Source organism: Magallana gigas, chromosome 10, assembly GCF_963853765.1.
Source record: "Magallana gigas chromosome 10, xbMagGiga1.1, whole genome shotgun sequence".
Lineage (NCBI taxonomy): Eukaryota > Metazoa > Mollusca > Bivalvia > Ostreida > Ostreidae > Magallana > Magallana gigas.
Genome location: NC_088862.1, coordinates 12942532 through 12968737, shown reverse-complemented (window position 1 = coordinate 12968737; position 26206 = coordinate 12942532). Strand labels below are relative to the sequence as shown.

At 32.9% G+C, this 26206-nt stretch overlaps 1 protein-coding gene across 4 annotated transcripts; it reads left to right on the top strand.

Moving 5' to 3' along the window:
• The first annotated feature begins 833 nt into the window (after nt 1-833).
• Nucleotides 834-26206, top strand: LOC105349063 (uncharacterized). Of its 4 annotated transcripts, XM_034454247.2 has the most exons (14): nt 834-961; nt 1074-1475; nt 1878-2011; nt 6988-7234; nt 7704-7843; nt 8590-8830; nt 17805-17942; nt 23571-23592; nt 23787-23827; nt 24105-24138; nt 24504-24592; nt 24720-24765; nt 24899-24985; nt 25221-26206. In XM_034454247.2, the coding sequence occupies exons 1-14, from the start codon at nt 898-900 to the stop codon at nt 25282-25284; spliced, it is 1749 nt and encodes a 582-aa protein (XP_034310138.2). In that variant the 5' UTR covers nt 834-897; the 3' UTR covers nt 25285-26206. The 4 variants fall into 4 exon arrangements, with proteins under 4 accessions (XP_034310138.2, XP_065929162.1, XP_065929161.1 ...); XM_066073090.1 differs by lacking the exon at nt 17805-17942; XM_066073089.1 differs by lacking the exon at nt 24720-24765.

Here is a 26206-nt window from a genome sequence, read left to right as displayed (position 1 = left end):
TCAAAAGTTTTCTTTATAAGACAGCTAGTATTTTCTGGTACCAAAAAAAAACCCAAAAGCAAAAAACAACCAAACAAACAATAAAACAAAACAAACAGGTATGTTTTTATCTATTACAAATAAAATTAAAGATTCGTAAACATATTTTTATCTTAAACAATTTTTTTTTGTAAAATGGCTAGCACGACACGTTTATAGGACCCAGCTATATGTATGAGGGCGGATAGCGTATGAACAATCCAGTCAATTTCATTTTATTTAAAAAATATATAAGTTATCCTACCATCGTTGAAAATTGAAAGAAAATCGTATGTTTGTATACTTGAATACAAATGGAATTGAAAATGAAAACCCTATATCTGCATATAATTTACCCAGAAGTTGGCCTTTCACTGTAAAAATATAAAAGGCAATCGTGTGTTTGACACATTCTCTCCCCCCCCCCCCCCCCCAAGAATATTCATATACAAGTGGTGTTTTAATTTCTCTCAAAAGGTTATTTAAACCTGATTTTGCAATACATATCATTGCTTAGTAATAAATGATCAACCATGTGTATCATTTTATTTTAATTTAATCATAGAGAGCGAAATCGTTTACGTATTAAAAGGCCTTAACTTTTTGTTTTACCTCTGCATGCAAACTGTTTGATTCTTTGTAAGAATTTCAGAATTATGTAAGTGTTTATGATTTGCACATACCAGCTGGAAATGTATTCACTACTTCTTGTTTTTCTGTTAACGATCGGAGAAATTTGAATATCGTCCTTTTAAATTCCACAGCGTCGAACCATCTTTCAAACACTGAATTACTACAAAAGAGCGTAAGCTATTTTTAGATATTATGAGTATATGCTAGACTGCCAAACGTAAGATATAAACACCCTGGTTTGACTAAATGGCCGCCATGGCGTTCGCTCTTGTCTGGATCTTGATTTCCGTACACGTTCTATTTCTTTTTGGTATGTATTGACGGTGAAAAAAGAAGCTAAGAAAGACTATTGATCAAATTATTTTTCTGAAATTCTTACAAACAACGTTGTGTCTTATACGTTTTGCGTTTTATCTTTTTAGGGTATATTACAACAAAGTTGGACCCATCTTCTTTCCCCGTCGGTAAAAGCAACGCAACAATTAAATGTTTGACATTTTTGTATGCGTATCGACTTTACTATGAAGATATAACACTTGATATTCGCCAAAATGAAAATGAAGACTTTATATCAGTTCTCAAATGTAACCTATCAGGGGAGTATCGATTAAATAACGAAACTGATTTTAAAGGCTTTGATATACTGTCATTCAGTACTAGCTGCTGGTTTAGTTTTTATTTCTATAGTTACGTTGAACTTAATGTATCCCTTCAATCTGACGAATGCATACTTGGTTCCCAAACATCTGCTAGCTGGAGATGTCTTTTTTCAAATGGGACTTTTACTTTCAACACTTCTGAAAAGAATATTTATTCAATAAAAGGTATAAACCACATTTAATCATTATAGTTATTTCAATGTGCAAGTTGCTTAAAATCGCAAGACAAATCGTGTTATCATTCATCAATATGTTAAATAATAATGATCAATATTTTATTTGTATTTTTGAAAAGTAAAAGGAATATGAAATTCACTTAAAAAGACATTGCAACTTTATACATGTATAGTTCAACCATTTTAAATGTTTTTGTTTTCTAAATATGTTTTCTCTGATTATAAGTGTAAAATAGAGCAATAAAGTTGTCAGAAACAAAAGCTAACAATAATCTGAATAGATGGCCTACATTTTATGCCTGAATGATACAGAAATAACTTGTTGGTATTTATAGTGAATCAATTATTTTGATACCAAAATTCAATAATGGGTAATTCTCATAATATAAAGGTCAGTTTCCCCAAAAGATGGAAAGTATTTCCATTGTCAACCGGCTACCGTCAAAGTCAATGTATGAAACTGGTGATGTTTTGCAGTTGCAGTGCATAGGAGAAATAGAGAGTATCAATTCCATGCCAAGTAAGGTAGGTGTTTTAGTTTTACAGTAAATACACAAAGCTGCTTTTAGACAAGGAAATATATATAAAATGATACAAACATGATTAAATGAGTTTGCATTTCTTTTATATATAGCTTTGTACCTGCATTGACTTAAATTGTATCCAAAAAATGTTTGTTTTGTAATGAACACCTCTTCTAGAAAAAAAAGATTAAAATTCCTCTCACCAAAAAAATGATTACAATAAGGTTCAATTGATTAATCAACATTGTTTTGGAAAATAAGGATACAATAAGGACAATGATAAGGATAATTAAAGATATTGTAATTAGATACTTTGTCACCGAAGAGGGTAGATGGTGGCAAGAGAAATTCCTGGGGGGGGGAGGGGGGGGGGTTGTTCCGGCAGGAAGACTAGAAAATAAATATGATAAAAATGATATATTATTCTCTGTCGGTTTTTTTTTATTCGATTCATAACTAATGTGATTGGGTGTATCATATTGTTCTATGGGTAACTGATTTATTCTGATAAACAATATATTACTGCCTCTGAGCATATAATTTTAAAAGTCTAATCTTTTGAAATAAAATAATACATATATCATTAACTGCATATTGCCCACCAGTGTGTGCAATACATATGTGTGGTATAAAAATGTATCATATACACTGTCAAAAAAGCTTTTTTAAAAACTTCAATTTGATTAAAATATAATATATAAATATTTTTACAACAGCAAGGCAACGGATGAGCTTATTATCTCTATTTTTCCAAATCAAAAGGTTTATATGCCTCACAAAACTACTTTTATTGATTAACTAAAATTTGAATATCAGTGCTATGTTATAACACACTTTGAAAATTACGCAATTTGAACATTATTTTTTCAAAGTGCGTTAATTTAAGGACAAAGTCAACACGCTTTGAAAAAAAAAATATAGGACTTAAAAGCGAGCGTCGGCGAGCAAAGCGAGCTCTAAGAGCTAGTGCGCACAGGAAAAAGAACGAGCTCAACCTACAAATTAATCAAGAATATTTTATTTATTTACATCCCATAATGCTCTCTAATGTTTTCTCCCGTGTTGCTATGCCAACAATGGCCAATTTTTAACTCTTATTCTACGGTGACTTGAGATTTGAGGACACGTTTTGAGTACCGCTCATGCTTTCCTGAGACCCAAAAAGTTTTATACATGCTTCTATTCTTTTGAATTGAGTTGAGATACGTAAACTAATGATTTTAGATTTTAAAGTATGATGTCACAGTGAGCTCGCGCTATATTTTCCGCAAAAAATTTAAAGGTGAATCAAACATGTGTAATGCGTCTCTCTCTCTCTCTCTCTCTCTCTCTCTCTCTCTCTCTCTCTCAAATTCATTGATGTTAGTTGATAACTGTCAAAATATCACTAAGTTGACAATGATGCAATGCATGTGTAATTCTTGCTGCACCCGCCACAACAATAGCAATGTAAAACACATTATAGTTTTGTAATGCATGAACATGGTTTATTTCGTGGTGTTAATTTACATTTATATTGCTGGAAAGAAAATGACCCATTTAAAACAAATTGAGATGAAAATGTAGCTCAATTCCTTAACATGCATATCAATATATAAATTAGGCATTGTAAAGAACAAAAACTTAAACAAAAAGAATAAAACTTGTGCTACATCAAAACTTGTCTAATCGGCCGGCGGAAGATAGTTCTGAAAAATTTAGCCAGATTAGGTGACATTCAGTTTGGAGGACATTGTTGCAAATTAATTTTAGCATTTAATGAAGTAGATATTGATGGGCTATTTTTACAGATTTTCAATTCTTCTGAAATATATAAGACATCCTCGATCGTGATTACGTAGCCGATTTTCATTTTCATTTATTTTATTTTAAAAATTATAATTGCATTACGGAATAAGTACAATGAAAATACTTTTTTATCCAATCATCGTAATTGATGATTTTTTTACCATTTGAATAACCTGAGAAGTCCGACAAGAGACAAGGGAATCGTTAAATCAAAAATTGGCCACGCGGAATGTCAACAGGGGCTAATTACGTAATGACGAGAACTGTTTTGATGCAGGGAACAATGGATAAATTGTAAAATACACGGAAATTTAGTTAAGAACGGAACATATTCAGAGAATAAAATGTAAATCTGTAAGTGTTACCATACACCGAGCATTACAAACGATATCGGCAGTCTTACTCCCACAGCCTGAACAAAATCGGGGTAAAATACGCAGCACTGTTAAGACTTACTATGAAAATATCAGCGGATTTAAACGTTGATAAAACGATGCATCTGTTCTTACAAAATATGTAAAGTTTTTTTTATCATGATGTAAATGTAATGTAAAATGAAACAGTACAGTAAATGCTACTTTGTATGACACTTAGTGTGGTCCCCTAAATTGATAGTCACGTGACATATGTTATTAATTCTCCCGAATGGAGGTCATAAGCAAATTTCAATATTACAAGGGCATACCCTTATTTGAATTAAAAATTTCATTATAATTAATTTCTGCTTTTCTGATAGATTCTAATAAGTGCTGCTGCTTTGTATAGAGTTCTTCTTTTATAAGAATAAATATCAAAGAAATGAGTTCCGGTAAGAATTTATATGACCTTTGCTTTATATTCTGCGTTATTATTAATTCATTTTATTTCATCGAAGCAGCAGCACTTTGTAATGAATTCAACATTCCCTTAATTTATATCCATAAGATCGTACTGATCTGTTTAGTGTATGCCCTCGTAAAAGCTGATTTAGATAGGATTCCCGATGTCAAACACAACTTGTACAGTAAACACTCAATAAAAGAAACAATACACGCTCTAAAAAATAATCACATGCCAAATCAAAACAAGCATAATAGATAGTATTTCATGGTATGATAATTGTTTTAAGATTATCGTCATCGTCCGAACCCATGGGTTTCTATCTGTTACACTTCTTTCAACCCATGAAAGCAGCGTAACGGATAGAAAACCCGTGGGTTCGTTGAAAGCAGTATAAGGGATAGAAAACCCGTGGGTTCCGATGATCGATTATCTTCTGTTCATTTATAAAATGCATTTTCCATCTTTAAAAAATTGGTAAACCCGCCTCTCTCTACAAAAAATATTCGTCAAAATTTACAGTATGACATCATATCGGCAAGTTCACCGCGATCAGTAAGTTGTTTATATTTATCGCTGATTGACTTATTTGACTATAAAATTGCACGCAAAGGTAATTTTGAATGTAGTTTAACGTTTTTGTACCCATAACAAGTGGTAATTACTTTATTAGCATTTTTGACGACTTGTTGTTTTGTGTGATGTCATAGTTAACATTTCCCGTACTTTCTGGTCGGCGCGACCACAAAGTAAACCTTAACACTGCTGCGTATAATATGCAAATTCCACATTCCAATTTTCTTTTTTATCTATATTTTGCTGAGAAAAATTGGTATTTATCTACGACAAGACTGCACTTGTTAGTTCGGATTTATATTCACAGTTGTTTAGATCAAAAGAAACGACAAGAAAACTGAACGATAATTGAGCAGTAAATATCCCGCATAAGGGCGGTTAATAAGTGGCCGGATTACAGGATATATATATATATATATATATATATATATATATATATATATATATATATATATATATATATATATATATATATAATAAAAAATAACAGAAAGCCGATTCAAAACTCTACCGGTTTCATTATAATCATTATAATTCATTTTGAATCGGCTTTCTGTTATTTTTTATTATTTAATACTTGTGTGGATTAACTTTACTCAATTTGGATTATATATATATATATATATATATATATATATATATATATATATATATATATATATATATATATATATATATATATATATATATATATATACTAGACAAAATTGCTAGTGCACCATTTAAAATAAATAATATTTACATCCGAAAAATTTCTTAAGATGTATTAAATGTTTAAATAGGTGACCTTAATTATAAGTTAGACATTTGAATGCCCAAACGGATAAATGGATGCAATGTTAACCGAAGCGAACTGTTCTTTATAAATGATCAAATCGTGTTCACACTTCTTTTGGAAACATAAATCTTTATTTTCGTTTTTGTGAACTTATAATTGATGCATGCATTACTAAAACCTCACAAAAAACCCGACGAGGTATGGCGCGTTTGACCACAGAAGAGCGTGGCAGAGCAGTTGGTATGATCTCTGCAAGGTGCTCCTTTAAATAAGTAAGAATAAAATGTTAATAATTTAACGATTACCGGTGATATTGGCTAAAACATGATCAGCATGCTTATCAAATAAAAATATTGTCTGTTTATGTAGCCACGGTGTTTAAAAGGCACCACACGTCAATTGCAAGGTTGTACCGCAAATTAGTACAAGCCGGAAGTGTGAGGGACCGAGCAAGAATTCCAAAGTGCCGAGTAAATACTAGGCGACATGACATACACATCGCATTTATCTGAGCAAATGGAGGCCACACCCAATATTGATATCTGAATCACATGATGGGGGGGGGGGGGGGTACCAATGTTTCATAAACAGTACTCAAAGCAACTGGTCAATAAGTTTGCAACAAATGAAGTTTTATTTTTTGTATTATAATAAACTGTTAAAATAATATACTAATCAATCTTTGTTGCGTTCAGATCTAAAACAATCAAAGAAATAGTAAGTGGTGCGTTTGCAATTTTGCCTAGTGTATATAGTGAAGGATATAGATGTATAAATACAGCACAGAGAAATTCTCAGTGTATTGGACTCCACCTCCCTTCCGGCTAAGGCTTGAACTCACGACCTATTGAACCAACTGTCCTAGCAGTGAGCTAACCACACGCACATGCGTGCGTGCTTGCGTGCTTGCATGCGTGCGTGCATGTGTGTGTTTGTGTTTCAAAAAGAGCTTCAATACACTGCTGAAATGTATACTGAATGTTGTTAGATTGAAACATACTTTGCGTATTTTTTAGGATATCCGTTGGTGTCGAAAAGAAAATGGAAAATTCAAGTTACTTTCATTTCAAGATCCCCCTCGCACTGTTGTAGTAGAAAGGAGCAAAGATGGATGTACTGTTGTGCAAAACTCTACCTTATTTTATCATATATCGCAAAATGACACCGCCTTCGAGATAATGTGTGAGTCTGGGTGGAGTAATGCCTGTGGAATAAAAGGAATCAATGCGACACTTAACATACCAACCATTGACACACAACCAGGTAAAAATGCGTTTCGAAAATTTTAATTTTGATTTAGTCAATTCAATCTTATAAGATGTGGTCTTTAATTAGTTTTATAAATATTAATGAATTTTCCTTGAAAGAAAAAAAATTATCCCCGTATAATTTTTGTGTGACAAATGCTGATAACGTTCTTTTGTCAGATCGAGTGGATTTTAGCAGAATAGCAGAAATTGTTACATGCTTAAATGATATGCATGTCATTGGGCATAGATATACATATACAGGTTGAAACTACCTCATTTGCTCCAAAAGTAAGTTTTCATGATGAAAACAGAAAATTAAGATGCAAACAAAATTGTTGTGTATTTTAAAATCAACAGATATTTAATAACTAGTCTGAACAATTTTAAAACGGTAAAAAGTCCTTTGTCGTAGGATTTGGAATTCTGCTTAAATATTTGAACTCTTTAACTTGCTATTGTTGTTGATGTTGATGTTGTTTTAGACAAATGGAGAATGTTGCCGATTCTTATTCACGACAAAACTTCTTTGCTCAACCCAAGACAAATTGTATTAGATGGACCAGGAAAAACCATCCATTTACAGTGCACAGCGTCTGTCCATTCTCATAATACATCAATTGCGGTACTTTTTAATATTTTCATTATGTATGGTTTTTCATTCTACTTACGTATGTCAAAGCCCTACAATATATTTTACAAAGAGCCACAGTAAAGTTGTTATCAAATTGAAGTTTACTACGGAGGTTTGCTTTTTTAGATAAAATACAACTCTAGTTTTTTGTTTTGATTTTAAAATTACACCAGCTATAACAACATCAAACAAAAATTACATATAACATTTACACGTTCTGAACACAAGACAAATTATGTCAATTAACAAAAGTTTACATTGAAAAAATATTGCACACACTAAACCAGTCAAATGGAGCTTTTTGATATTTATTGGCACTATCAAAATAATAATAATTTAACTTTTAACTTTGATTTATAAATGGTTACCTCCTAAATCCTAATTTAAAAAAGCAATTTTAAGAAATATATCTAAAGTAAAAATGTCATTAAAAACGGTTTTCACCATGTTTGTGGAATGTCTAGACTAACTGTAAGTTAGTGTTGTTAAAAGTGATAAAACTTTTTTTATCAAGAATAAACCCGTTCGGAATTGTCTTTACATTACAAAAATGTTAACGAATAATGGATTGGTTAATTACAGTAACATTCATGCTCTTTTTGGTCATTCCAAATCGTAAAATCATATCCCTGTATTGAAATTTTCTCTCTTAAGTTTCTAATTTGAATTTGTAATTTTAAAAAATAGTAATTTACTCAAGTTAAAACACAGTGTCTTCCAACTTTTTCTTTCCTTAGAAAATAATAAATTGGTGTGTTAGAAAGCAAAACATTGCGACATGGACAGAGGTAAAATTACAGGGGAAGAAGAAAGTAGCAACCTCAAACATCAGCGGAGAAATAACGGTTTTCAGTAAAGTGGAGTATCACATCACAGTATTTGACACGGATGTACACTTCTTGTGCGAAATATCCCAATATTCATCGTGTGGAAATGGATTGGCGTCTTCCAACATATCAATACATGTTGCTGTTGAAGGTAATTTCTCTCTAAAAGATATGGATATATTTTTAACTAAGATACCACCATGTTGTCATGCAGTGCAAGTATACGTTGATGATATGACTGTCAGAGGCACATTTAGACGATCAATTTACGAATTCCTGTTAAAAATGATTTATGGGGCATGTTCAAGGTTGCATAAATTTCTTTTAAAGGGTATTTTTAAAGCAATTTTGCAACAAATAACATAATTTACGTGTAGTTCAAAATGATCAACCATGTATGATATTTATTTTAATTTATTCATAAACATCGCAATCGTTTACATATTGAAGAATATAAACTTCCTGTTTTACTTTTGCATGTCAACTGTCAAATGCTTTGTATACATTTAAGAAATAAGTCATTGTGTCCACTAATGGTGTTATTTTGGCAGTCACAATATAAGTCACTCATCGGTGATTAAATTTGTCCATTTTGGTAGTATAATTACTGGTAGTTATCCAAACGAGAATATGTTTACACTATGTTCCTTCTATCCATCGATTTAGGTCGAAACAAATGCATCGCATAAAATTACCTTCCCCATCACCAGAAAAACGTCATTATTCCGATTTGTTAAACGTTGAAGAGGTTAGAAAAAAATTTGTTCCCTGCCGGGGGGGGGGTTGTTAATTTAACCTTAAACCCTTAGCTAACTGAAATGGTTTTCGATGTTTGGAGATTTTGGGGTTTTTTTTCTTCTTTTTATTTTTTATTTTTGGCTGATTTATGACCAATTGGTGTTTTTAAGGATACTAACGATACGGATTTAAGAAGGAATTGTCGTCTTTTTTTCTATATTTCTGTAAGTCTGTACGCTATCCTTTGGCCCGTAGTTTCCGATCATTCTATTAGCAAGCGTAAAATACTTTTTAATTTGTTCATAAAAATCTCCCTCACCCACTATGCATAATAGTTTACTCCGCAAAATGATATGACTTCAAAATTCAAAGGTTCTTAACAATACATGCATATTTGTTTAACGATGGTTCTCCGATCATAAAAATGTTATTTCTCCTTTAAATTCTATAAACGAAGCGAAATAACGAGTTTTTTAAAGTGTTTTCCATGCATGTCACAAAGTTATTTCAAATTTGCCTACTTTAGATATAAAGGAATAAATATAGATCAACAGGTGATATCGGTGACTCGAGCTCCTTTACCTGTACGATCCTATTCGTGGTAGATTTCCGTGGATCCACAAAGTTAGGTATTTTGTTGACAAACTTCTCGTAATACTGACAATAGAAGACTTATTAAATATGTCTATACAAAATGCTATGAATAAACTAGAGCCGAGCTCGTTGCAAAGCAACGAGTAGGTCTTCCGTCGCAACTTCGTGTCGCGAAAGGATTGTCCATCAGTCTCATTAAAATACCTCCTTCTCCTGACACTTGTCAGAGCCTGACAGACCCTGTATTGATAAAAGGTCATCTTTACATGACAATTTTTTCTTACGAATTAGAGCTTTAGAAAATTGATTGGAACTCTTCAAATGGAGACACAAAAAAATTAATTCATACCTGTTTTCTATGTAACCTCTAGATTGAGTATTGCACTACTCATTAAACAGATAAAGGCATATCTTTGCTAAGTAGGTGTTTATTTAATTTGTATGCAAATGTGGAGGTCAAGTGGGTATAGTCTGTTATTGATACAGGTATATCAGAACCTGGCGAGTGTAAGGAGAAGGGAAATGGTTTTTAATTATACTGGATTATCAATATGATAATAGTAAGTTCAAGAAATCGAAAACGAGACTCAATTTCAAAGTATTATTTTCATACCAGGCAAGTTCTTCGTTTAACTTACTTCAAGTTTAGGATAACTTTAAAAAGTACATCATTTATGTACATGTATATAATTAATTTAATTATAATAAAAGTGTGGATGTGGCGGTGGGGGAAATGACCCAAAAATCAATTTTCTAAGCGTTAACTTAAGGGAAATTTTGGTTGAGAGAAAGGGGGCATTGCTCCCACTGGACCATCTAAAAGGTACTGTTAGCAAGCTCACAAATGATATCCCTGCTAAGAAAGAAGTCATTACTCGCGTATTTCTCTATTAGAGAATAATGGATGGTTCGTTTTCTTTAATAAGTGAGTCAGACAAGGCAGGGTATATTTACAGGTCAAAAGTAATCTTTATGACAAACTCTAGCGTTTACTCATTTCCATTAATACAAGATATGACACGTGTTTAATATGACTTTGAACTTGCGCAACTGACCCTGGGTCAAGTTCATGACACATCATCGGTCATCAGGAATCTTTACATGAAATAGAAACTCCCAATGTTTCTCCTTAAATGACTTAGGAACAAATCATTACACACCCTCAGGTCATAAGCAATCTTTGTGTGAAGTAAGAAATTCCAAAGTGGACCGGAAACAAATTTTGCACTTTTCCTGCCAGTGACCTTTACTTTGTCCAAATGACCTTGGGTTTAGGTCATGAAGCTTCGTCAGTTAATGAGTATTATTTGTATGAAGTAAGAACACTTCCAATGTTTCTCCATCAGAAAGATATAGACCGGACACGACGTACGGACGGACAAGGTGATTTTTATTTAACACCCCCCCCCCTCAATTTTTTTTCGTGGGGTTTAAAAATCTTTTTCGCCCGTTTTGTGCGGCACAAAAAAGACCTATATTTTTCAATTATTTCTATCATATCACATATAAATATACATGTAAATGTATGATTTGTATGCACATTTGAGTTCTTCTCATCGTCGTCGGAAAGGATAAGAAACCCTTGGGGTCCAATAATGTCTTTTCATGGGCATTTGTCAATTTGCATCACTAAATGATTTCCAAGCGGTAATAAGCTATCAAAGCTATTGAGATGTTACATGTAGATATTGAATTTCTATAGATTTAAATTTAAGGTTAGGAAAAACAACACTTTTTTAACAGTAAAAAAAAAATCTAAAATAGCTTTATGTACGCGTACACATAAATAAGAAGATGTAGCGAAAGCTATAAAGACTTTATTTCTTCTGTTCTAGACTTTTTCAGAGTTAACAAGCTACAAGTTAACAATCTCCCATTTTGACAAGCTAGATTAAAAATAAAATATTCAGCTGAGTTTTAATCTGCATTACAACCTCATATTACACAACTTCAATGATTTTTTTTATCAATGTGCATATAACAATAAGTAAAATCCCCAAGAACAAATATCTATCGCAATTAAATGCATACATTTTTGGGAGGCAGAAAAGTCGCTATATTGTAGTCTGCAAGTCAATTGAACTACTACAATTATTTCAAAGAAATAAGAAACTGTCGACACTTGCAGTACTCTGATGATTTAATGACGATCGACCGACTTTATTGCTTAATGTAGTCGTATATCATTACTTCAAATCCTGAGAACAAATTTTATTTAATATTTGACTTAAAACTGTTAACTTATAAAACCAGAGACATAAATAACTTATTAAGTTATTTAAGTCTCTGATAATATATATTTTATTCTGTTCATAACTATAGAAGTTTAGCGTGTTCAACAGGTTAATTTTTTAGCCACCTTCTCAGATTACGATATCGCACCTTTAATGTGAGGTTGATTGACATCGAATATTTAAACACTTATTGTTTAACAATTGACCGCTGCATTGAAAGCATCCTTCCAAATGTTACTCAATTATTTATCAATTGCTGATCTGCAGCCCAGGGGCAATATTCTAGGCTATGTGCGCTGACGCGACACGAGATTTTCGGTCGCACGTGGAGCGGATTCATTTGACTTAGCATAGACTGACCGAATAAACACACGGGTGGGAAGGTGACATACATTGAGGAGAAAAATGTACACATGTTAAGCAGTCGCCAAAAATGGGTCTTCGCCACATTTTGAAAAAAAAAATCCCTTGCACTGTGATCATGAAACCGATAAAATCTAAACAAATCTTGTTTAAAAACTCATGTGAACATTCTAAAAATAATCACTAAATCCCTCAATTCTATCGTGTCAGCCTCTACCGCCAATCGCAACTTCTCGGTCCTTTCTGGCAAGCTCGGAAAAACACTTCGAATGTATTACCTAGGCGTCCATGACGACCCCCCTTTTTTTAAAACTTGATATAACTACAACACATTTTATGATCTGTTGAGATGTGAGCTATATTTCATTAAAGGTATCAATATACACTAAAATATAACACAGACACGACATACAAAACTTCTTGCCGATACTTATTTTAATGGGAAGCGACTCCATTTTGTATAATATTCTAACATCCGGTGATGTTAATACATTCGAGGTGTTTTTCCAAACTTGCCAGAAAGGTCAGAGAAGTTGCAATTGCCTCTACCGCATATGTTAATTTGATATTTGATTTTTTTTATCCTGCCTTGAACGCTTGGAGACTGTTTCATTTTCTTAATTCGGCTAAATAATGCTTCCAATTTTGAGCGCGCTCTCTCTCTATCTCCTTCTCTCTCATTTTATGTGCAACCTTATGAAGTCGTCAACTACTTTCTACGATATCTATAAAACCTCTCAGCAGTATCTAGCGGAAATATTCGTGGGTAAATAAAAAAAATCTTAAATTGAAACACAAGTCAATCTTACATGTACCGGTCAAAATCTCGAATAAACAAATAGTTGGAATCGTACAAAATATCAATAAACATGCACGTGTGATCAAGTACATGCAGAAAAACACGAGCTACCGCGGATCACTTGTCCACTCGCGCGGGATCTCCTTGGCTATAGTTTTTAGAACATTTTAGAATTACAAATTCACTATTGATTTATGTCTGATGATGTTTCTGATTTGGAACAATATCGCTTTTATCAATTTTTAGAGGGGCTTCTCAATTCACATTCTAATGTTTCATTCAATAAATTGAAGGTGAACAAAAAGAACATAAAATTGAAACAGTTCTTGTATATATATCTTGTTATTAGATAACCGCTGACCTCTAGGTAGTGCAGCCGCGACCGATTTCCTCGGCCGCGGATGAGGGATCGGATAACTTACGTAAAGTTAAAACACACATAAAAAGCTCAGAACCCAGGAAGATTTATACAATGTTTGCAGTATGATGAATAAACTCTAATTAATATAAGTTTTTTTCCCCTTTAATCCCACAGTTGATCTATCTGTCTGATACTGCTTCAGTTCGAGTTTATGATTAAACAGAACGATTTCTTATTCTATCGTTTAATTCAAATTAAGAAGAGTAAGCTTTAATGTCATTGTGTACGATTCTTGTGTTTGCTGCTAAGTAAAATCACATATGACAGACGCGATTCTTGTGTATTAGATAACCGCTGACCGCTAGGTAGTCCAGCCGCGACCTTGGCGATCGAATTTCTCGGCCGCGGGCGAGATGGGTTATGTAATGACGCACACAACTAAGAATTTAGGTCGATTTGAAATGCTTGCAGTAAAATGACTCAAATCTATTTCATGGAAGTTATTTTTTTTTTAAATCTAGTTTATGTATCTCACTAGATAAGAAAAAGAACGTTTATATTTTCTCGTTTTTGTTTTTCTTAACGGTTGTCCACTATAGGACCTAAACAGAGGTTACTCCAAAAAAAAAGGCTGTAAGAAAAACATGTACACGTATACTTTTTAGACACCTTTTCAAATGAATCAAAGCATCCCGTATATGCTGGAACACTTTCAGCTGTTAATATATGTACGTTATTCGCACGAAGACGATTCGCTTACTTGCCAAATGAATACAGGTACATGTTAACAAGACAAGCTTTTTACACTCATAATACGCATTACCGGTACAAAATAGTTTTGTAACGACATTGATAACACAATAATGAACAACTTTTCTATCGACAGCTATAGCGAAATATTAACCATTTTTTAGTTATAAAGCGAAGACTTTTAAGTGCTCTAGACCCCTAATTTAAGGGGCCAGCCCTTTTTCAATGGTGTCAAGTGAAAGCCCTTGACATTTTGCACATATTTTGTTCTATATGTGTTTAGAGAAAATTTTAAACTAAAGAGCTACTTAACAAAAACACAACAAAAAATCAGCATTTTTTGAAACACAAATTCAAATTAATTTTTTTAAACTTTAAAGGAGGAAAATTGTAAAAACAAAACTCGGAGGACAACGTTCAAACTCTCTATTTTGAAGATTTGTGACTTTGTAACAAAGGCTGTGAGCGGTTTCAGAGCCTTTGCGTGCACAAGAATGCCTATATTTTGGGGAAAAAGGGGAATAACTCGGTACCGGAAGTGTTGATATCAACGATTTTCCATAGATATTGAGAAATAGTAACTACCAATAAGCTCTGCAAATTTGAACTTTAAAGGACAACAAACAAGCAAGATATTTGAGTTTTAAAAAACGTCTAGAAGAAAAAAAAGAATAAAAAGAATTACCAACAGAATCAGTACAAGGTCTTCCGTTGAAAACGGAAGACCTTAAAAAAATAATTTAGAGTTACCAAACATGGCTGATGATCGGAGATCGTTAATACATTTAGAGAAACTGATAACTCCAAGAACATGAGCATTTTTGACGTTCTTGTCTACCACATCTCCCCAAATGTTTTTACGATAATGTATTTTTTAAACATTCAACACGACCGAAGTGGTGGCAATTAGAACACATTGAATACTGGTCTGATTAGAATTCTTATTCGTTTTATTCCCTATAAATATGGCAACCTAACACCGGAGTAAACCCCAACTCCGGATCTACTTTTGGGGTTTACTCTGGGTTTACTTTTTGAAAATTTGGGTCCACTTGGGGTTTACTTTGGGTTTGCTCGGGGTTTACTTGGAAATTGTATTTGAAGTCAACTGTACGTACTGAAGTGTGGAAGAGACCTGTATTTAATCTTACCATTCTACATTCTTACCGGTAATACATGCCCCTTATATATTTCGAATACACAATTAGAGTCTGCTTTCAGGGGTATATTTCTGACAGGGTTTACTCTCTGTGTTCACTCTGGGTTTACTCTGGGTACACTCTAGTAAACCCGGAGTAAGCCTAGAATAAACCCAGAAAGTAATCTCAGGGTTTAGATGGGGTTTACTTTCTGTTAGGTTGGGTCTGATCGGTACCGTATGTGTTTTTAATGTCTCGTACCTTTCAATCCATTTCTCTCATATATAGATCTCAATTATATTGTCTGCCTTGCGCTTGGCAGCTTTTTTCTTATATCCAATGGTTTTAAATGACCCGAATAACAGGAGAGAAATCACACGGTTTTGTGATAAAATTTTGTAAATCAGCAGAATATCTGGTAATTATATAATGCTTGAGCAGTCGATAGACAGTATGATCTATTACCTGAGGCCAACGACAATTGAAATGGCGAGAGAATGATGGTTGAGTGCACATATCAACTTAAAAGCATCTTATCGGTTGTCTGAAGAAATTCCACCAATTCGCCAATAATTAGCCTTTTCTATATATTTTCCTGGGTTTTATATAAGGTCTAATGCTTTTACGATTGGAATATTTTGAATGTCGTCCTTTTAAAATCAAATGCGTCGATAAATCTTGTAAACAATGAATTACTACAAAAGAGCGTTAAGCTATTTTTAGAGATTCTAAAAGGTATATGCTAGACTATCAATAGAAAGAGATATAAACATCCTGGTTGACGAAATGGCCATGATGGCGTTCGCCATAGTTTGGATTCTAATCTACGTACACATTCCATTTCTTTTAGGTAGGTATTGAAAAAGAAAACTTAGAATGACTATTTAAAAAATATTTTCGTTGAAACATTCTGTAAACAACTTTGTGACGTACAGTTTGGCTACTTCGCTTGTATATTTCGTAGGGTTTATCATTCACAATTTTACCTATCTTTATTCCACGTCGGTGAAACCAACGCAACAAACAGATTTAAAACCTTTTTTTGGTATTTATTAAACACAATACATTTGGATGCCAGATAATACCTCCGCAGAGGCTCTCTAGATATGCATCACCTAAGGTGCCAGGGGCCCCCTGAATCAGTAATGCTATTCAGCGGTATAAATGAATCATACATCTATATATAATGTACAAAGTATCTGTTTTCTTCAGTATTTATAATTGTATTTTTTTAAGCATAAATAGACGTAGATATGAAATAACACATTGTAATACAGGTAATATTAATGTCGAGGAGGTATCATTCAGTCAATTGATATAATATATCTATCAATATTGTACATATATTTGTAGAGCATAAATATATATTGTACAAAGTATCTGTTTTCTTCAATAGTTATAAATGTATTTTTTTAAGCGTAATTAGACGTAAATATGAAATAACACATTGTAATACAAGTTATAATAAAGTAAAATAGAGTACTGTTCGGGGAGGTATCATTCAGTCAATTGATATAATATTCGTATCACTATTGTATATATATTTGTAGAACATACCTGTTCAATAAAATATTTTTAGCAATAAATATACAATCGGAACATGAAGCAAATATGCGGCAGGAATAACAACAACATCACACAGTCCAAAATTGCCTAATATATGTGAAGAGGGGCAGGTCTCCCTCTTGTACATTACAATAGTACATTAATAAAGTTTATGATATTTCATTTAACATATAATATTTGATAATGATGATGTAAAACCTATGTGTATGACATTTGTAAAGAAATAACACTTAATATCTACCCAAATAAGAATGAACACTTTATATTAGTCCTCAAATGTAGCGAGTCAGGGATACACCGGTTGAATAATAAAACTGAATTTGAAGGTGGCATATTCTGTCGTTTTAAGACGGCTGCTTGTTCAATTTTCAATGCCACACATACATTGAACTCACGGTACCCCTTCAATCAGACAAATGCAAACGTTGGTCCCCAAACATCGAGACAAAGTATTTTATTGGATATTTTATTCCATAAATCAAATGATTATTTATCAATGTATTAAATTCTTGTCAGTTTTAAGCTAATAGAAATCACATTCTAATCCTTTTTTGTTTGTTTTCTTCTTCTGTTTACAAAAGGACAAAACCAGTATGTTGACGAACCTGACTGCAGCGAAGCTGCGGTAGCGGTACTTTCAGTCCTACTAGCTGTCGTGTTGATTTTTACACTTTTCTTCATGCTAGTGTTGTGTAGATGGAGACAAATAAGCTTATTTGGTAATTATTATGATTATATTATTTTTTTTTTTACAACGGAAGACCTCTTAATGATTGTAATGTTTTAGCTCACCTGAGCTGAGAGCTCAAGTAAGCTTTTCTGATCAATTTTTGTCCAGCGTCCGTCTGTCTGTCTCTCTGTCCGTCCGTCTGTCAGTTGCAAACTTTTTACATTTTTGACTTCTCCAGAAAAACTGGGTAAATTTCAACCAGACTTGGCACAAAGCATCATGGGTTAAGGGGATTTAATCTTGTTAAAATAAAGGGCAACGCTCGTTTTCAAGGGAAGATAATTTGGATTTATTGAAAATTTGTTCATATTTTTCAAAAATCAAAAACCAATCAGCAAGGAAAGCTTAAACTTATGTGGAAGCATCCTCAGATAGGGTTGGTTTTTTGTTTGTTTAAATCATGATCCCTGGGGTATGGTTGGGCCACAATGGGGGCGAACATTTACATAGGAACATATTGAGTAAATCTTTTAAAAATCTTCTTCTCAGAATCCAATTTGCCAGAAAATTTGCCAATTTGCCAGGAAAGCTGTAACTTGTACGGTAGTGTAGATTTAACTTTGTTCAAATTATGGTCCCCGGGGGGTAAGGTGGGGCCATAATGGGTTGTTTTACATAGGATTATATAGAATAAATCTTTAAAAAATCTTTTTTCTCAGAAACAAAACAAACAGGAAAGCTGTATCCTGTGTGAAAGCATCCTCAGGTAGTGTAGATTTAATTTTTTTGAAAACCATGACCCCCGCGGGTAGGGTGGGGCCACATGGGGGTGTCATGATTTTACATAGGAATAGTAAGAGTAAATGTTTAAACATCTTTTTCTCAGAAACTAATCAGCCAGGAAAACTAATATTTGTATAGAAGCATCCTCATGTAGCGTAAATTAAAACTTGTAAAAGTTATGACCCCCCCCCCCTCCTTAGGTAGGGTGGTGCCACATTGGGTGTGCGGATGGACTTTTACATAGGAATGATTAGTGTAAATCGTTTTCTCAGAAACTAATCACCCAGGAAATCTGAAAATTGTGTGAAAGCATCCTTATGTCATAATCCCCCGGGTAGGGATGGAGTCACAACGTAGGCTGGGGGGGGGATTTAAAAAGGAATATAAATGGATTTTTAAAAAGAATATATCTTTTTTCCAAAATCGTCTTGTCTAGAAAAGCTGTAACTTTACTGAAAGCAAACTCAGATAAAATATATTCTTATACTTTTAAACCAAAATCTTGAGGAGTAGGGTGGGGCAACATTGAGAATCCAATTTTACAAAGAAAAATATTTTAATTATTGACAAGACTGAAATGGTATGATATATGGTTTTACTTATATGCAAGCAATTTCACATATTGCTGATTCTTCAAGATTGTTAGACGATGCTTGGGCCTCACAAGAGCTTCAGTTCCCACATATAAACAATTGTTCATGATCTTTTTGAGAGTTGTACTGCTCAACAGGTGATATGACGATAAGGTCATCCTGTTAGAAAAAAGGGACTTGACTATAAACATAAGAATATCCAGGATGAAAAGATGGTTTTTTATTGATACAGGATCTACATGTATTATAATGCATTGTCCATATAGTTTGTATTATGACTCTGTTAAGCTTATTTTATCATACATACTGTTACTCAGGTGAGCGATGTGGCCAATAGGCCTATTGTTATTTTTTCCCCTTTTCTGTCCACAAGATTTCTCTGAGATGGCTTCACAGTTTTTTTTTATATTTTCAGAATTGATAGAGAAAAATAATATCTCGGTTTTTTTTTCATGTTTCAAAATTCCTTTTCCGTTGTCCTTTTCATGTCCAACGACGAGAAGCTTGTCACCTAGAGATCTCAAAAACGATAAGACTTTGTGGAATGATAGACCTATAATTGTAGATGTGTTTTAACTATTTTGTTTTGTTCGCCGTAACTTCCGGTCGTCAATGGATGTATTTTAAACATCATTTTTATGTATTTTATTTGATTTACATAGAATAGATATATTATTATAAATCTTTACAAATGTCACCTATACGATCTCAATTATATATAAAACATTCGACTTTCGGTGAGAGATCTCTAATGTAGCTTTTTAACACAGATTTTGTACCACCAGGATCTCAGAACTGTAAGAGATCAAGACACGAAACTCAAATGAATTATAAACATTTCATTGAAGACGTGTTTGACGGGTTTCATTCTGTTGACCGTCACTTCCGGTTCAAACAAATCAAGTTTTTTTTTATGAGTTTAACTGTGTTTTTGTTGATAGTTTTAGTTATTTTGATAAACAACAAAGCGCAATAGGCAAATGTTAAAGAAACACTTACTTTTATTTTCAACGAACACTTCCGTTCGTCCGTTTCCTATCCCGAGACCAAAAAACAAGAGGCCCATGGGCCACATCGCTCACCTGAGGAACAATAGGTATGATAAAATCAGCTTAATGGAGTCATAATACAAACTATCTGGACAATGTACAATAATACATGTAGATCCTGTATAAATAAAATCCATTTTCCCCTGGATATTCTTATGTTTATAATCATCAGTCCCTTTTCTAACAGGATGCTTTTATAGTCATATCATATGTTGAGTATTGCAGTTTTCAAAAAGATCCTTAACAATAGTTTATATATGGGATATAAACGTACATCAACCTCTGAACATTCTTGTAACGCCGAAGAATTGTCCTGGGGCCAAAGACTTAACAATTATAAAGAATCATCTGGCTGATAAGTTTCTGAGAAGATTTTTAAAGATTTACCCTATATATTCCTTTGTAAAACTTTGACCCCCCATTGTGACCCCACCCTACCCTGGGGATCATGATTTTCACAACTTTGAATCTACACTACCTGGGAATGCTTTCACACAAGTTTCAGTTTTCCTGACTGATTAGTTTCTGAGAAGAAGATTGTTAAAGATTTACTCTGTTTATTCCTATGTAAAACATCGATCTCCCATTGTGGCCCTAACCTACCCCCAGGGTTATGATTTTCACAAATTTGAATCTTCACTACCTTAGGATGCATCCACACAAGTTTCAGCTTTCCTGGCTAATTAGTTTCTAAGAAGAATTTTTTAAAAGATTTACTCTATATAATCATATATTAAACGTCGACCCCCCATTGTGGCCCGACCCTACCCCAAGGGGTTATTATTTTCACAACTTTGAATCTACACTACCTGAGGATGCTTCCACACAAGTTTCAGCTTTGCCGGCTGATTAGTTTCTGAGAAGAAGATTTTTAAAGATTTACTCTATATTCCTTTGTTAAACTTCGATCCCCCATTGTGGCCCCACCCTACCCCCGGGGGTCATGATTTTCACAAATTTGAATCTACATTACCTGATGATGCTTTCACACAAGTTTTAGCTTTCCTGGCTGATTAGATACATGTATATACCTACATATTTCCGTCAGCGATATCAAACTCTATTTAAACTGAATAAACTCGAGAAAATGCCGAGCTTCTCAACAAAACCTATTGCATTAATCTACCATTACGCAAATGATAATGCCGAATTACCGATAGAATGAATTGTATTTCAGTACTTTTTTATATATATCAGATTTTGCTTAATTTGCGCAGGTAAACAGTTAACTGTTTGATTTACCGAAGTCTCTGTTTGATTTGATACGTAAAAATCACGAGATACAGACGATAGCTTCCAGGTTACAAAGCATAAATAATGAAAACGAAACGAAAAGCAGAACAAGCTAACACCAACGTCATGTGTGAAAACTGTCAACGCATTGAAATATTTAGCCTCAATTTACTTCACAAAATCGGCACCAATATATTTTGCATGTTTCAAAAATTTCCCTTCATACGCGAACTGTTGCACAACAAGCAAATTCATCATAGTCAGATCGACCCTTTTTCGTATAATGTCATGGCTGCTTTAAACAAAGAACCTCGTTTTAGAAGTATGGAATACGAGTCTTGGTAAAATGGGTATGCAAACCCGGGCCGTGGCAAAATAAAAGCCGGGGCAGATCGGCAATCGTCAATTCCAAATACGCATTAATACGCATTATTTTGCAGCAATATTTACAGCGAATACAAATATACTAGTCCATCAAATATCCTGAAATTTTAATGAGATTGGCAGATTAATAACTGCCAATCTTTTGTTTTGCCCTGGCCAAATTTGCCTACCCATTTTACCGGATGCCGAACGCGAAGCTGAAACACGCCTTTCCTTTATTATTATTTTCGTAATAACTCAGTTTTGAAACAGAATTAGCACTTAATTTTTGCAATTTATATTTTCCTTCCCATAAGGATAATTTATGCTAAACTACGTTGAATTTGCCTCGGTAGTTCTTGAGAAGAAGATTTTTAAAAATGCACCCCCCTTTTTCTACAGTTTCAAGGTTTTCTCCGCTTTGAATAAAGATCGCACTTTTATTTCTGCAATTTTTATTCGCCATCCCATAAGGATGCTTTGTGCTAAATTTGGTTGAAATTGGATTAGCGGTTTTAAAGAAGAAGTTCAAAATGTAAAAAGTTTACAGACGGACGGACGGACGGACGGACGGACGGACAGACAGACGGACAGACGGACGACGGACAAAATGTGATCAGAATAGCTCACTTGAGCTTTCAGCTCAGGTGAGCTAAAAACCGGTGTACCAGGGAAATCTCACAAACAGCAAAGACTTGAACAACCAAACTCTCTGGGATAATAGACCTATCTATGTAGATGTGTTTAAACAATTTTCTTTGATTCATCCTTGCTTTCATCACTGACAGTACTTAAAAAATGATGTTTTCTTCACCTTTTTATTATACATGGAATATATACATGTATATCAGTACAAAACCTTACCTATGTCATCTATACAATGTTAAATAAACAAGCAAATTTTATTTCTGGTGAGAAAATTCATTTTTTTTCAAATATCGTTTTTTTTTTTAAAATGTGTACCCGTGAGCTTTAAGAAACAGTATGTGATCAAGACAAAACACTTTCACCGATGATAAACATTTGACTTAAGCTATGTTTAACGGGTTTCATTTTGTCCACCGTCACTTCTGGTTGTGACTGGTTATTATATCTAGATTTTAATCGAGTTGACCGTGTTTTCTTTGAGTTATTTTGTTTTTAAATACCACACATCAAGTAAATAAATGTTCAAGAAGTACACACTTTTTATTTTCATTTAACAATTCCATTTGTCCGTTTCCGGTCCCGAGACAAAACACGTTTTCTCAACGAGATACAAAACATTATTTCCCTTTTTTGGTCTACAAGTTTTCTCAAGAGAAGTCTGGATAATTTTTTGAATTTTCATTTATTAATTAAGTATTATATCGAAACTTCTTTAAACATATATTCTTTTACTACTGTGGAATCATTAGAATTCATGATGGCTCAATTAAATTCAAATTAATTACATCCCCATGAATAAGCTAAAAACCCACTATCCATATAACTTTCCCACCAAGAATTTAAATGATTCCAGAGTATATAGATTATAATTTCATAAAATAATTGTATATTTTAATGCACACACTTGTACCAATTTCAGTAATGATATAGGATACTACCATAACTGTTAGATATAAGATTTATCTGTCTGATTTCAATTTATATATCATATATATTTTTCTTTTTAAGGAATGGTAATTAAGATTGAAAGGTATGCGATATCTTTTGACTTGTATTTTTGGAATTGTTTATTGTTATAATTTTATGTTTAATACGAAGTCAAGGGTTTCCAGTGAATTAAAGCGGGTTTCTGATTTTTTTTTTCTTCAAACCATTCATTTGAAATTCTCAAAATGTGAAACTCATACTGATCTAGTGTTAACCTTTCTAACATTTACTTTTAAGTGAAAAGAAATATTATATCGAAGGGACAACAAACAATCAATGTAAGTTATTTATATCTTTATGAACTTATAAAGTGTTCATTTAGGATTGATAATATTTTATCCATTGTTACTTGAAAAAATATTTATATAATTAAGGTTTACATTAATTTGAAATTCAAACACTTAATTTTGAAAAACATTAAAGTAAAAAAAAAACCATATATGGTGAATGATACCGTATCGATGACTCAGAAAAGATTCGCACCTAGGATGTAATTCAATTTTAAGAAGAAAAAGAAAAAAAGTATGTTTAATACCAACTTTCTATTTTTTTTAGCCTTGTCTGCCATAGACGCGGATATAAATCGCATGTAAGATTGATGTGTTCTATCTCTCAGCGTAATCAACTGCATTGGCATTAAAGTTTAACTTCCAATGTTTGATAGACATACTTGTACATGTAGTAGAGAAAATATAAATTGATTAATTTGAACAAAAAATAACCCAACAGTCTGATAATATTCCATGTAAAATTACATCAATAATCCGCATGCATGTTCAAAAACATTTAAATCAACTCTAATAGCCACTGAGCTCAAATTAAAAATGCCTAAACTAAACACCCACCCCCCCCCCCCCAAAAAAAAAAGAAAAAAAACCCAGAGCAGAGTAAACACGTAAAATACCTATATTTCAATATTTACTGATTCTCAACATTAATCATTTATTGTTTTAGCCAGACACAAAGCAGTACACGTTATGTAGAGAAACCTTCCTCCACTCTTGGTGCTCCAAAGAAAGGAATCAAAACGAATTCAATAGAAGGTACTGTCTGCATGCATTTCTTACCTTACTCTTAGATAAACCAAGAATACACTGATGACTTCAATTGATATCCATAAGGATAATAAATGTAAGATTTTCTTTTTGATGTGCCATTTTCCGTTTATAGAAACACAAGGTCGAGACATTGATAGAGAATGTTATGACAATTCAAGGCAAGCCTTATTTCTTTGATCTTATAAATCGATTGCATTTATTGTTACAACATTTTTCAAGATATACCAATATGCATTGATAAATAATGATAAAATTCCAAACTCAAATATATTGCATTCTATTGTATTGCAGTGAATATTATCTACCAGCAAACTACGATATTCCAATTGGAAAACAAAGTTTTTATGAAAACCAGGCTTTGGAACACGAAAGAAAGGGGTATTCAAAGTATTAAAAAAAATAAAAACCAAGAATAAATGTAAAACAAAAAATGCGTTGAGAGAGAGAGAGAGAGAGAGAGAGAGAGAGAGAGAGAGAGAGAGAGAGAGAGAGAGGTGAGACGGATATTAAGATGGTGACCATAATAATGATGAGGATGATGAGGATGATGATGATGATGAAATGTTGAAGAGGGAATAAGACACGTAACATATGTTCTTGATTTTATTTTCAGATCGATTTACGAAGATGCCACAAAGGAAGTCAAAGAGCAAAATTACGATGTCTTAAAATTATAGTGAACAAAATAAATCTACGACTTTTCTGGTTTTAAAATCATTCAAGAAAATTCTATACTGTAACTATCAAGACTAAATGTACATGTATAATTGTTGACTATGTATTTAATATTATTGCTTTATGATGCTCTTAATATCCTATTTCATATCAGTAAAGAATATAGTAGAAGTATCAAGAAAAAAATGTATAAAAACCATTCATATTTGGTTGTAGTCAAATATCACCATATATTTGCCTTCTGACATTAGATTTCTAACAAATGATTTATGATTAACTATAGATACATGCACGAGTTGTTTTTTTGGAATTTGACGTTCAAATTTTGAAATTGACCATTCATTGACAGCTGAAAACAGGTTATCTAGCTATAGGTCTATAGCAATCCTACAATCATGTGGGTATAGCAATCCTATAATGATTAAGAAGAGCATTCATTCAACAATAAAAAAACATTCTTACGTGATCGAATCAGCTGTACATGAAAACGTACGCCCTTATCAGGTTTTTTAAAGAACCCTAAACAACTTCATTTAACATTCATCTAACCTCGAATCTATCTGTGTGTCAAATATAGGTATATATATATTATATTTGTGTTTGTTACGATAAATGGACATAATATTATTTGCTTTAGATTATATAAGAAACTATGTGTCCTAACAATTTTATCCTTATAAGTAGTACAATAAAGATGTAAAAAAAAATGTATATTTCGTTTACCTCATTGATATCATTTCATATGATTTTTTAATTAATTAACGGTTGCATCGGTCGATAGAAGCTTCCCTTGTCAAGGATTGTATGTCTATTACTTATACTAGTACAAATTGAACTCCAAGAACATGAATGTCAAAAAATACACATGTACAAACTATTTTTGTATTTTATCTAATTATATATTATAAATTTTGTATTTCATGA